At 52.5% G+C, this 12317-nt stretch overlaps 1 protein-coding gene across 2 annotated transcripts in view; it reads left to right on the plus strand.

Annotated features, from left to right (window-relative positions):
• The window catches only part of LOC129860862 (plexin-A1-like), a 334577-nt gene that overhangs the window by 260167 nt on the left and 62093 nt on the right, over positions 1 to 12317 (plus strand). For both annotated transcript variants that reach the window (XM_055931720.1, XM_055931721.1), the window contains exons 13-15: positions 5383 to 5534; positions 6021 to 6141; positions 6262 to 6398. In XM_055931720.1, the coding sequence (XP_055787695.1) occupies positions 5383 to 5534; positions 6021 to 6141; positions 6262 to 6398 (410 nt within the window). The remainder of the gene's footprint in view (positions 1 to 5382; positions 5535 to 6020; positions 6142 to 6261; positions 6399 to 12317) is intronic.

Consider the following 12317-nt stretch of genomic DNA (forward strand, 5'->3'; position numbering starts at 1 on the left):
ACACTGATATTCAAATCGGAATACTACTCATATTACAGAGCAAGCGGTAAAGCTTCATATAACACGTTCTGCTTTGTAGCATCTACAGATGAAACATTATGTCTTAAACAGGCCAACATATCACAAATATTCCAACTTCAATTCATTATTCCACAATTATGCTTTAAGATACAAATGTCAAATATGTCAACAATTGTTCCCTCAAAGGATCATTCTATGTAGAACATTTTGTGAAAATGCCCAAAATCATGTTCTTGTTATGTACTAGTTTCATCATGAATCATCCAATTATTACATAGAAATGCTGTTTTTTACACCTTGATAGGTAATTGTGTCATTTGGTAGTGATCTCTCTCTCTCGCTCTCTCTCGCTCTCTCTCGCTCTCTCTCTTTCGCGTGCTCTCTCTCGCTCTCTCTCTCTTTCGCTCTCTCGCTCTTTCGCTCTCTCGCTCTCTCTCTCTCTCTATCTCTCTCGCTCGCTCTCTCTCCTCGCTCTCTCTCTCTCGCTCTCTCTCTCGCTCGCTCTCTCTCGCTCTCTCTTGCTCTCTCTCTTTCGTGTGCTATCTCTCGCTCTCTCTCTCTCACTCTCTCGCTCTATCTCTCTCGCTCTCTCTCTCTCACTCTCTCGCTCTATCTCTCTCGCTCTCTCTCCTCGCTCTCTCTCTCTTTCGCGTGCTCTCTCTCGCTCTCTCTCTCTTTCGCTCTCTCTCGCTCGCTCTCTCTCACTCTCGCTCTCTCTCTCTCGCTCTATCTCTCTCACTCGCTCTCGCTCTCTCTCCTCGCTCTCTCTCTCTCGCTCTCTCTTGCTCTCGCTCGCTCTCTCTCGCTCTCTCTCTTTCGCGTGCTATCTCTCGCTCTCTCGCTCTGTCGCTCTATCTCTCTCGCTCGCTCGCTCTCGCTCTCTCTCCTCGCTCTCTCTCTTTCGCATGCTATCTCTCGCTCTCTCTCTCTTTCGCACGCTCTCTCTCGCTCTCACTCTTGCTCTCTCTCTCTCTCGCTCTCTCTCGTTCTCTCACGCTCTCTCCCGCTCTCACGCTCTCTCTCGCTCTCTCTCTCTCTCGCTCTTTCGCTCTCTCTCTCACTCTCTCTCTCACTCTCTCTCTCTCTCTCACTCTCTCTCTCTCTCTCACTCTCTCTCACGCTCTCTCGCGCTCTCTCACGCTCTCTCCCGCTCTCTCACGCTCTCTCTCTCTCTCTCTTTCACCCTCTCTCTCACTCTCTCTCTCTCTCTCACACTCTCTCTCGCTCTCTCTCACTCTTTCGCTCTCTCTCTCTCTATATCTCTCTCTCTCTATCTCTCTCTCTCTCTTTCTCCCTCTGAAATGGCACCCTATGTTCATGAAAGCTCAGAGGCACCTGTTCTGTGATATGGTTGTAATAAAGAGACGTGGACCTTGACTCTGTCCTTGTTAACACATTTGTGTTATTATGTTATGTCAACCTATACTAACGACAACCTCGACAACTCTCTTTCTCTTTTTCACATTGTCTCCTCCTTTCTCTCTCTCTCCTCCCTCTCTCCCCTCTCTGTCTCTCTCTCTCTCCTCCCTCTCTCTCCTCTCTCTTTTTCTCCCTCTCTCTCTCTCTCTCCCTCCCTCTGTCTGTTTCACTTTATTCATATGATGGGGATTGTGTGCATCAGTATATTAGCAGGTGGATTAGCTTGTAATTTCATTTGGAATATTCAAGTATTTTACCAGGATTTTCCAGCTCTTTCTTTATTGCACTAGGAGCCCCAGAGTGGTGAAAGTAATTGAATTCTCTTTCTCTTCCTCCTCATTGTCTGTCAATAAGGAGCATCTCATGAATTTTGACTGATGGCTCGACTGCTAGTCGGTACTCAGAGGGCCCAAACATCCCACCCTCCCTTTCCAATCCATCACAAACGGGTCTGAATGGGGAAGACAAAGCGTCAGAATGAGCCTACGTCAGATAAGAGGAGGGGAGTACAGACTCCCCAGAGTCCCTCCCTAGCACCCCCCCCCCCCCCATAATAACCAACTCTCCCTCTCTCTCTCCCTCTTCATCCCTCCCTCAGCCTAGGCTGGTGCTCTCTTAGTGTGTGTGTGTGCGTGTGTGCGTGCGCGTGTGTGTGTGTAAGCTGTCTCAGATAAATATTATATCAGAGTGAATGCTGGGAGGGAGCGGGTAGTGGGGATGTTCCTGAGCGACTCATTATCTTTTTATCCTCCAACCCCCTTGTTAGAGAGCATCTCTGATTTGCTTTGACACTTCAGCATGTAAAATATACATCTGTTGTTCTGCTGCGTGTGTGTGAGAGTGGAGTCTTGTTTTATTCAGATGACGAGGGGGATGTGATTAGAGAGAGAAGTGGATTGAGAGGGTTGTACAGAAGGTGAAGAACTACAGGAGGTGGAGTGAGGGTGGAGTGGAGCTCAGCACATAAAGTTAGGGATTCTTCCGAGTATGATCTGGCTCCAGTATGTTCCTGCTGTGGCTAAGATCCATCTCCAACAATCAGCACTTGTCCATGTTTCAATCCAAGTGGAACAATGAGGTATTCCACTGTATAAGTGGGCTCTCGTGTGTCCCTATGCACATTATCTTCCTCTCTCTATATATACAGTGTCTCTCTCTCTCTCCATCTCTCTCTCTCTCAATATATATATATATATACTGTATATATACAGTTGAAGTTGGAAGTTTACATACACTTAGGTTGGAGTCATTAAAACTCGCTTTTCAACCACTCCACAAATTTCTTGTTAACAAACTATAGTTTTGGCAAGTCGGTTAGGACATCTACTTTGTGCATGACACAAGTCATTTTTACAACAATTGTTTACAGACAGATTATTTCACTTATAACTCACTGTATCACAATTTCAATGGGTCAGAAGTTTACATACACTAAGTTGACTGTGCCTTTAAACAGCTTGGAAAATTCCAGAAAATGATGTCATGGCTTTAGAAGCTTCTGATAGGTTAATTGACATCATTTGAGTCAATTGGAGGTGTACCTGTGGATGTATTTCAAGGCCTACCTTCAAACTCAGTGCCTCTTTGCTTGACATCATGAGAAAATCAAAAGATGTGTTCTGTCTCCTAGAGATGAACGTACTTTGGTGCGAAAAGTGCAAATCAATCCCAGAACAACAGCAAAGGACCTTGTGAAGATGCTGGAGGAAACAGGTACAAAAGTATCTCTATCCACAGTAAAACGAGTCCTATATCGACATAACCTGAAAGGCTGCTCTGCAAGGAAGAAGCCACTGCTCCAAAACCGCCATAAAAAAGCCAGACTACGGATTGCAACTGCATATGGGGACAAAGATCGTACTTTTTGGAGAAATGTTCTCTGGTCTGATGAAACAAAAATAGAACTGTTTGGCCATAATGACCATCGTTATGTTTGGAGGAAAAGGGGGGAGGCTTGCAAGCCAACTTATTGTGGGAAGCTTGTGGAAGGCTACCCGAAACGTTTGACCCAAGTTAAACATTTTAAAGGCAATGCTACCAAATACTCATTGAGTGTATGTAAACTTCTGACCCACTGGGAATGTGATTAAATGAATAAAAGCTTAAATAAATCAATAAACCTCTCTGTCTCTTTCTCTCTCTCTCTCTCTACCTCTCTCTCTCTCTACCTCTCTCTCTACCTCTCTGTCTCTTTCTCTCTATCTCTCTCTCTATCTCTCTCTTTCTCTCTCTCTCTCTACCTCTGTCTCTTTCTCTCTCTCTTTCTCTCTCTCTACCTCTCTGTCTCTTTCTCTCACTCTACCTCTCTCTCTCTCTCTCTCTACCTCTCTGTCTCTTTCTCTGTCTCTTTCTCTCTCTCTACCTCTCTGTCTCTTTCTCTATCTCTCTACCTCTCTGTCTCTTTCTCTCTTTCTCTCTCTCTCTCGTTCTCTCTGTCTCTTTCTCTCTCTGTCTCTTTCTCTCTGTCTCTCTCTCTCTCTCTCTTTCTCTCTCTATCTCTCTTTCTCTCTCTCTTTCTGTCTCTGTCTCTTTCTCTCTTTTGCTCTCACTCTCTCCTCTCATTCTGTCAGGGAGTGTCTGTGTGGGGGGGGGGGTCATGTGAAGTAACCCCTCTGAAACCAATTAAAGCACACTACTTCACTGTTTTAACTCTCATTGGCAGAGTTCAGTGTTCAGAGGCTAGTGTTTTCCTCATGCCAGGTCCTAGAGGTTCCTAGAAGTAGGAGAGTCAGACTGAGAACTCATAAGATTAGAAAACATACTAGAAAGGCTATATAACACAGAGGCCTCTGAAGGTCACAGCCAATGTGTGTGTCTCACACCCTACTGTAGGAGGCGGAAGGTGCTCCAGCATTCATTTTGTTTTGGTTGTTATTATGACTATAAGAGTCGCCCCTCAGCCTCACAACAACCCCCTCACTCCCCCTGACAAACAATGTGCCACACAATTTGGCATTGTCAGGGTATGTTCCTACTGTGTTTGTCTGCTGTACTATTTCTATAGGCCCTACTGTCCTTCTCTAAACCGTGTTGAGCGGTTCCAGAAACAGTCCCTGCCATTGCCTGATGACATAACTGCCATCCTTCACCAGCTTCTCCTGGAACACATTAACAACCCAGTTTATAGCCTGCCTCATGTTGGCCATGTTGCCCTGGTTCCCAGTCCAACCACAGCAGTGTCACGCTGCTTCACACAGGCCTTTAGCTACCACTACCATGTCATCATGTGGTAGGGGGATAGCTCTGGGGCTGGGTGAGGTTAGTCTGCTGTGAGAGCCTGGCCACTGGGGTTGCTCCTGTGGCCACTACACAACCCATGCATGGCCAGCCAATGAAACGCCACCATGCCTCGGGACATGTCAGGGTGCCGTTTCCCCGACATGCTCTGCCCAGCCAACCATGTGGTGGAACAGGCAGCCAGTGAGATTACCCATAATTACCTTGTGATGGTTGTTAGTGGCCGCCTCCCGGACGCTGCCGCCTCACATCAGTCACCATATTTGTTTTGTCATGCCACACCTGTCCTCGTTACGGGGAGTGATTTGGCTAAATAAATCACATTATGGCGCTGCTGTGTGGCACGTTGCTACAAAGCAGTGACGAGGGAGCCGGTGTAATATGTTTCAGTTAGGTGGAGAAGAGGCCTTTCGCTGTGCGCCACACAAGGTTTTTCGGTTTTTCAAAGCCGAGAGGTGATTTTTCTTCATTAAAACATGGCTGGCTGGATTATGGTGTTTGGGTGATCAAGAGAGAAAGGGAGAGAGCCTTCCTGTTGTTACACATCCCCTGCTGACCATTCACAGACTTCTCTCTCACAAAGTCCCCTTTGGTCTGCATACACTTACAATACAGCGGCCTCACCTTGCCTCTCAGTGGCTTCTAACCAGACAGTCATTGATCCCCCCCCCCCCCCCCCTCCCCCTCTCTCTGTTTGTGTTGCAGCTGTTTCCGGAGACGGGGCCGAGACAGGGGGGCACCAGGCTGACCATCACGGGGGAGAACCTGGGCCTACAGTTCAGGGACATCCAAACAGGAGTGCGTCTGGGCAAGGTGCCCTGTATCCCCATTGAGGAGGAGTACATTAGCGCTGAGAGGTGAGGAAGCGCAGCTGCCTGGCTCTCACCACTTTCATATTACCATCGCCCCTCCCTCTACACCTGTGCTCTGTGTCCATCTTCCTCTCCTCAGTGTATATCTCCTGTCCTCCTCTGATTCTTGTAGACGTTGTCCTTCTCTCTCTTCACCTGTCCTTTCGCTCTCTTTCTCTCAGTGTATATTATTTCCTCTCCGCGTCTTGAGTATTTTCCTTGCTCTCCTGTGATATTCACCTCCCTACTCCCTCTACTCCCTCTACTCCCTCTACTCTATCCAGATAGAGCAAACAATCTTTCCAAACATCGGGTTGATGGCGAATGTTCCTTTAAAATTGGAGGATTCACTACGCAAATATCAGACACCTTTACAGTAGGTTACAGCTGACCTCACGGGTGAACGCTCATGGGAATCCCTAACTCCCTTCTCCCTCCCTCCATCTCTCTCTCTCTCTGTACCTTCCCTACCCTCGCCTCTTCCACGTACAGAATTGTGTGTTTGCTAAATGATGCCACGGGCTACAGAGTGCAGGAGGCCAACGTGGAGGTGTGTGTGAGGGACTGCCTGACGGACTACAGGGCCCTCTCACCCCGGGCATTCACCTTTGTGGTAAGTCGTATCCAGATGACACACTAGATGGATCCTTACATTAGACTGAGTATTAATGATTTAGTTTTTTGCTAATCTAAATGTATAAACATATGTGTTATGGTTTACCTCCATCTCCAGACACCTTTCTTCACTCGAGTGCTGCCTGCTCAGGGTCCTCTCTCTGGGGGCACCAGGGTCACCATTGAGGGCAACCACCTCAACGCCGGCAGCTCTGTGTTTGTCAACATCGGACGCCACCCCTGCCACTTCAAAAAGTGAGTGTCTGTCACTGTCTGTCTCTAAGTCTGTTCACCTGTCTCTACTTAGCTCTCAGAACCAAGTCTTACACCAGTGGGTCCACCATGCACAGTGCTGTACATTTACTGTCTATCTAAGGAATAGTAAGGGAGTCAGACAGCCATCGGGGCTGAGAGGTAGAGCCCAGCCAGGGAGTGTGAGTGCCAGGTTCCTGACTGGGGGAGTGAGGGGAGATACAGGGGGGGTCAGGAGAGGAGAGATACAGGGGGGGGGTCAGGAGAGGAGAGATACAGGGGGTGAGGAGAGGGGAGATACAGGGGGGGTGAGGAGAGGGGAGATACAGGGGGTGAGGAGAGGGGAGATACAGGGGGGGTGAGGAGAGGGGAGATACAGGGGGGTAAGGAGAGAAGAGAAACAGGAGGGTGAGGAGAGGGGAGAAACAGGGGGTGAGGTGAGGAGAGGGGAGAAACAGGAGGGTGAGGTGAGGAGAGGGGAGAAACAGGAGGGTGAGGTGAGGAGAGGGGAGAAACAGGGGGGGTCAGGAGAGGAGAGATACAGGGGGTGAGGAGAGGGGAGATACAGGGGGGGTGAGGAGAGGGGAGATACAGGGGGTGAGGAGAGGGGAGAAACGGGGGGGTAAGGAGAGGAGAGAAACGGGGGTGAGGAGAGGAGAGATACAGGGGGGTAAGGAGAGAAGAGAAACAGGAGGGTGAGGAGAGGGGAGAAACAGGGGGTGAGGTGAGGAGAGAAACGGGGGTGAGGAGAGGAGAGATACAGGGGGGTAAGGAGAGAAGAGAAACAGGAGGGTGAGGAGAGGGGAGAAACAGGGGGTGAGGTGAGGAGAGGGGAGAAACAGGAGGGTGAGGTGAGGAGAGGGGAGAAACAGGGGGGTAAGGAGAGGAGAGAAACGGGGGTGAGGAGAGGAGAGATACAGGGGGGTAAGGAGAGAAGAGAAACAGGAGGGTGAGGAGAGGGGAGAAACAGGGGGTGAGGTGAGGAGAGGGGAGAAACAGGAGGGTGAGGTGAGGAGAGGGGAGAAACAGGGGGGTGAGGTGAGGAGAGATACAGGGGGGTGAGGAGAGGAGAGAAACAGGGGGGGTAAGGAGAGAAGAGAAACAGGGGGGGTCAGGAGAGGAGAGATACAGGGGGTGAGGAGAGGGGAGATACAGGGGGTGAGGAGAGGGGAGAAACAGGGGGGTAAGGAGAGAAGAGAAACAGGGGGGTGAGGTGAGGAGAGAAACAGGGGGGTAAGGAGAGAAGAGAAACAGGGGGGTAAGGAGAGAAGAGAAACAGGAGGGTGAGGAGAGGGGAGAAACAGGGGGTGAGGTGAGGAGAGGGGAGAAACAGGAGGGTGAGGTGAGGAGAGGGGAGAAACAGGGGGGTGAGGTGAGGAGAGATACAGGGGGGTGAGGAGAGGAGAGAAACAGGGGGGGTAAGGAGAGAAGAGAAACAGGGGGGGTGAGGAGAGGGGAGAAACAGGGGGGTGAGGTGAGGAGAGAAACGGGGGGGGTAAGGAGAGAAGAGAAACAGGGGGGGTGAGGAGAGGAGAGAAACAGGGGGGTGAGGTGAGGAGAGAAACAGGGGGGTAAGGAGAGAAGAGAAACAGGGGGGTGAGGAGAGGGGAGAAACAGGGGGGTGAGGTGAGGTGAGGAGAAATACAGGGTGGGTGAGGAGAGGGGAGATAGAGTAGGGTGAGGAGAGGAGAGACACAGGGGGGTGAGGTGAGGAGAAATACAGGGGGGTGAGGAGAGGGGAGATACAGGGGGGGTAAGGAGAGGGGAGATACAGGGGGGTGAGGAGAGGAGAGAAACAGGGGGGTAAGGAGAGAAGAGAAACAGGGGGGTGAGGTGAGGAGAGATACAGGGGGGTGAGGTGAGGAGAGATACAGGGGGGTGAGGTGAGGAGAGATACAGGGGGGTGAGGAGAGAAACAGGGGGGTGAGGAGAGGAGAGATACAGGGGGGTGAGGTGAGGAGAGATACAGGGGGGTGAGGAGAGGAGAGATACAGGGGAGGTGAGTATAGGAGAGATACAGGGGGGTGAGGAGAGGAGAGATACAGGGGGGGTGAGGGGAGGAGAGATACAGAGGGAGTGAGGGGAGGAGAGATACAGGGGGAGTGAGACGAGGAGAGATACAGGGGGAGTGAGACGAGGAGAGATACAGGGGGAGTGAGGGGAGGAGAAATACAGGGGGAGTGAGGGGAGGAGAGATACAGGGGGGGTAAGGAGAGAAGAGAAACAGGGGGGGTCAGGAGAGGAGAGATACAGGGGGTGAGGAGAGGGGAGATACAGGGGGTGAGGAGAGGGGAGAAACAGGGGGGTAAGGAGAGAAGAGAAACAGGGGGGTGAGGTGAGGAGAGAAACAGGGGGGTAAGGAGAGAAGAGAAACAGGGGGGTAAGGAGAGAAGAGAAACAGGAGGGTGAGGAGAGGGGAGAAACAGGGGGTGAGGTGAGGAGAGGGGAGAAACAGGAGGGTGAGGTGAGGAGAGGGGAGAAACAGGGGGGTGAGGTGAGGAGAGATACAGGGGGGTGAGGAGAGGAGAGAAACAGGGGGGGTAAGGAGAGAAGAGAAACAGGGGGGGTGAGGAGAGGGGAGAAACAGGGGGGTGAGGTGAGGAGAGAAACGGGGGGGTAAGGAGAGAAGAGAAACAGGGGGGGTGAGGAGAGGAGAGAAACAGGGGGGTGAGGTGAGGAGAGAAACAGGGGGGTAAGGAGAGAAGAGAAACAGGGGGGTGAGGAGAGGGGAGAAACAGGGGGGTGAGGTGAGGTGAGGAGAAATACAGGGTGGGTGAGGAGAGGGGAGATAGAGTAGGGTGAGGAGAGGAGAGACACAGGGGGGTGAGGTGAGGAGAGATACAGGGGGGTGAGGAGAGGGGAGATACAGGGGGGGTAAGGAGAGGGGAGATACAGGGGGGTGAGGAGAGGAGAGAAACAGGGGGGTAAGGAGAGAAGAGAAACAGGGGGGTGAGGTGAGGAGAGATACAGGGGGGTGAGGTGAGGAGAGATACAGGGGGGTGAGGTGAGGAGAGATACAGGGGGGTGAGGAGAGAAACAGGGGGGTGAGGAGAGGAGAGATACAGGGGGGTGAGGTGAGGAGAGATACAGGGGGGTGAGGAGAGGAGAGATACAGGGGAGGTGAGTATAGGAGAGATACAGGGGGGTGAGGGGAGGAGAGATACAGAGGGAGTGAGGGGAGGAGAGATACAGGGGGAGTGAGGGGAGGAGAAATACAGGGGGAGTGAGACGAGGAGAGATACAGGGGGAGTGAGGGGAGGAGAGATACAGGGGGAGTGAGGGGAGGAGAAATACAGGGGGAGTGAGGGGAGGAGAGATACAGGGGGAGTGAGGGGAGGAGAGATACAGGGGGAGTGAGGGGAGGAGAGATACAGGGGGAGTGAGGGGAGGAGAGATACAGGGGGAGTGAGGAGAGGAGAGATACAGGGGGAGTGAGACGAGGAGAGATACAGGGGGAGTGAGGGGAGGAGAGATACAGGGGGAGTGAGGGGAGGAGAGATACAGGGGGAGTGAGGGGAGGAGAGATACAGGGGGAGTGAGGGGAGGAGAGATACAGAGGGAGTGAGGGGAGGAGAATTAGAGGGGGAGTGAGGGGAGGAGAGATACAGGGGGAGTGAGGGGAGGAGAATTAGAGGGGGAGTGAGGGGAGGAGAGATACAGGGGTAGTGAGGAGAGGAGAGATACAGGGGGAGTGAGGGGAGGAGAGATACAGGGGGAGTGAGGGGAGGAGAGATACAGAGGGAGTGAGGGGAGGAGAATTAGAGGGGGAGTGAGGGGAGGAGAGATACAGGGGGAGTGAGGGGAGGAGAGATACAGGGGGGGTGAGGGGAGGAGAATTAGAGGGGGAGTGAGGGGAGGGGAGATACAGGGGGGGTGAGGGGAGGAGAATTAGAGGGGGAGTGAGGGGAGGAGAGATACAGGGGTAGTGAGGAGAGGAGAGATACAGGGGGAGTGAGGGGAGGAGAGATACAGGGGGAGTGAGGGGAGGAGAGATACAGAGGGAGTGAGGGGAGGAGAATTAGAGGGGGAGTGAGGGGAGGAGAGATACAGGGGGAGTGAGGGGAGGAGAGATACAGGGGTAGTGAGGAGAGGAGAGATACAGGGGGAGTGAGGGGAGGATAGATACAGGGGGAGTGAGGGGAGGAGAGATACAGAGGGAGTGAGGGGAGGAGAATTAGAGGGGGAGTGAGGGGAGGAGAGATACAGGGGGAGTGAGGGGAGGAGAGATACAGGGGGAGTGAGGGGAGGAGAGATACAGGGGGAGTGAGGGGAGGAGAATTAGATGGGGAGTGAGGGGAGGAGAGATACAGAGGGAGTGAGGGGAGGAGAGATACAGGGGGAGTGAGACGAGGAGAGATACAGGGGGAGTGAGGGGAGGAGATTTAGAGGGGGAGTGAGGGGAGATACAGGGGGAGTGAGGGGAGGAGAGAAACAGGGGGAGTGAGACGAGGAGAGATACAGAGGGAGTGAGGGGAGGAGAATTAGAGGGGGAGTGAGGAGAGGGGAGATACAGGGGAAGTGAGGGGAGGAGAGATACAGGGGGAGTGAGGGGAGGAGAGATACAGGGGGAGTGAGGGGAGGAGATTTAGAGGGGGAGTGAGGGGAGGAGAGATACAGGGGGAGTGAGGAGAGGAGAGATACAGAGGGAGTGAGGGGAGGAGAGATACAGGGGTAGTGAGGAGAGGAGAGATACAGGGGGAGTGAGGGGAGGATAGATACAGGGGGAGTGAGGGGAGGAGAGATACAGAGGGAGTGAGGGGAGGAGAATTAGAGGGGGAGTGAGGGGAGGAGAGATACAGGGGGAGTGAGGGGAGGAGAGATACAGGGGGAGTGAGGGGAGGAGAGATACAGGGGGAGTGAGGGGAGGAGAGATACAGGGGGAGTGAGGGGAGGAGAATTAGAGGGGGAGTGAGGGGAGGAGAGATACAGAGGGAGTGAGGGGAGGAGAGATACAGGGGGAGTGAGACGAGGAGAGATACAGGGGGAGTGAGGGGAGGAGATTTAGAGGGGGAGGGAGGGGAGATACAGGGGGAGTGAGGGGAGGAGAGAAACAGGGGGAGTGAGACGAGGAGAGATACAGAGGGAGTGAGGGGAGGAGAATTAGAGGGGGAGTGAGGAGAGGGGAGATACAGGGGAAGTGAGGGGAGGAGAGATACAGGGGGAGTGAGGGGAGGAGAGATACAGGGGGAGTGAGGGGAGGAGATTTAGAGGGGGAGTGAGGGGAGGAGAGATACAGGGGGAGTGAGGAGAGGAGAGATACAGAGGGAGTGAGGGGAGGAGAATTAGAGGGGGAGTGAGGAGAGGGGAGATACAGGGGAAGTGAGGGGAGGAGAGATACAGGGGGAGTGAGGGGAGGAGAGATACAGGGGGAGTGAGGGGAGGAGATTTAGAGGGGGATTGAGGGGAGGAGAGATACAGGGGGAGTGAGGAGAGGAGAGATACAGGGGGAGTGAGGGGAGGATAGATACAGGGGGAGTGAGGAGAGGAGAGATACAGGGGGAGTGAGGGGAGGATAGATACAGGGGGAGTGAGGGGAGGAGAGATACAGGGGGAGTGAGGAGAGGAGAGATACAGGGGGAGTGAGGGGAGGATAGAAAGCTCTGCCAGCCTCTGACTAATGCAGACACTTCTACCTGGACCAGAACCAGGACTCTATCAGTGAAATGCCCCCATCTCCCGCTGATTCACCCTCCCTCCATTGACTGAAAGTGTTTGAGATGCAGTGTGTGTCTGTGTTGTTTTTCTTTGTCATACTGTGTCTGTGCATGTAATCTTGCTGATGTTCATACATGTCACAGTGCTACAGTAGGTCTCTGTCCTCAGCCAAGCTGTTTCCACTGTTATCCTGGATAGAAACACTTCTGTCTCTATTTATTTCCTTTCAAAGATAATCCAGAAGATTATCTTTTTTTCTGTAGTGCT

This window comes from Salvelinus fontinalis, chromosome 8 (genome assembly GCF_029448725.1).
Source record: "Salvelinus fontinalis isolate EN_2023a chromosome 8, ASM2944872v1, whole genome shotgun sequence".
NCBI lineage: Eukaryota > Metazoa > Chordata > Actinopteri > Salmoniformes > Salmonidae > Salvelinus > Salvelinus fontinalis.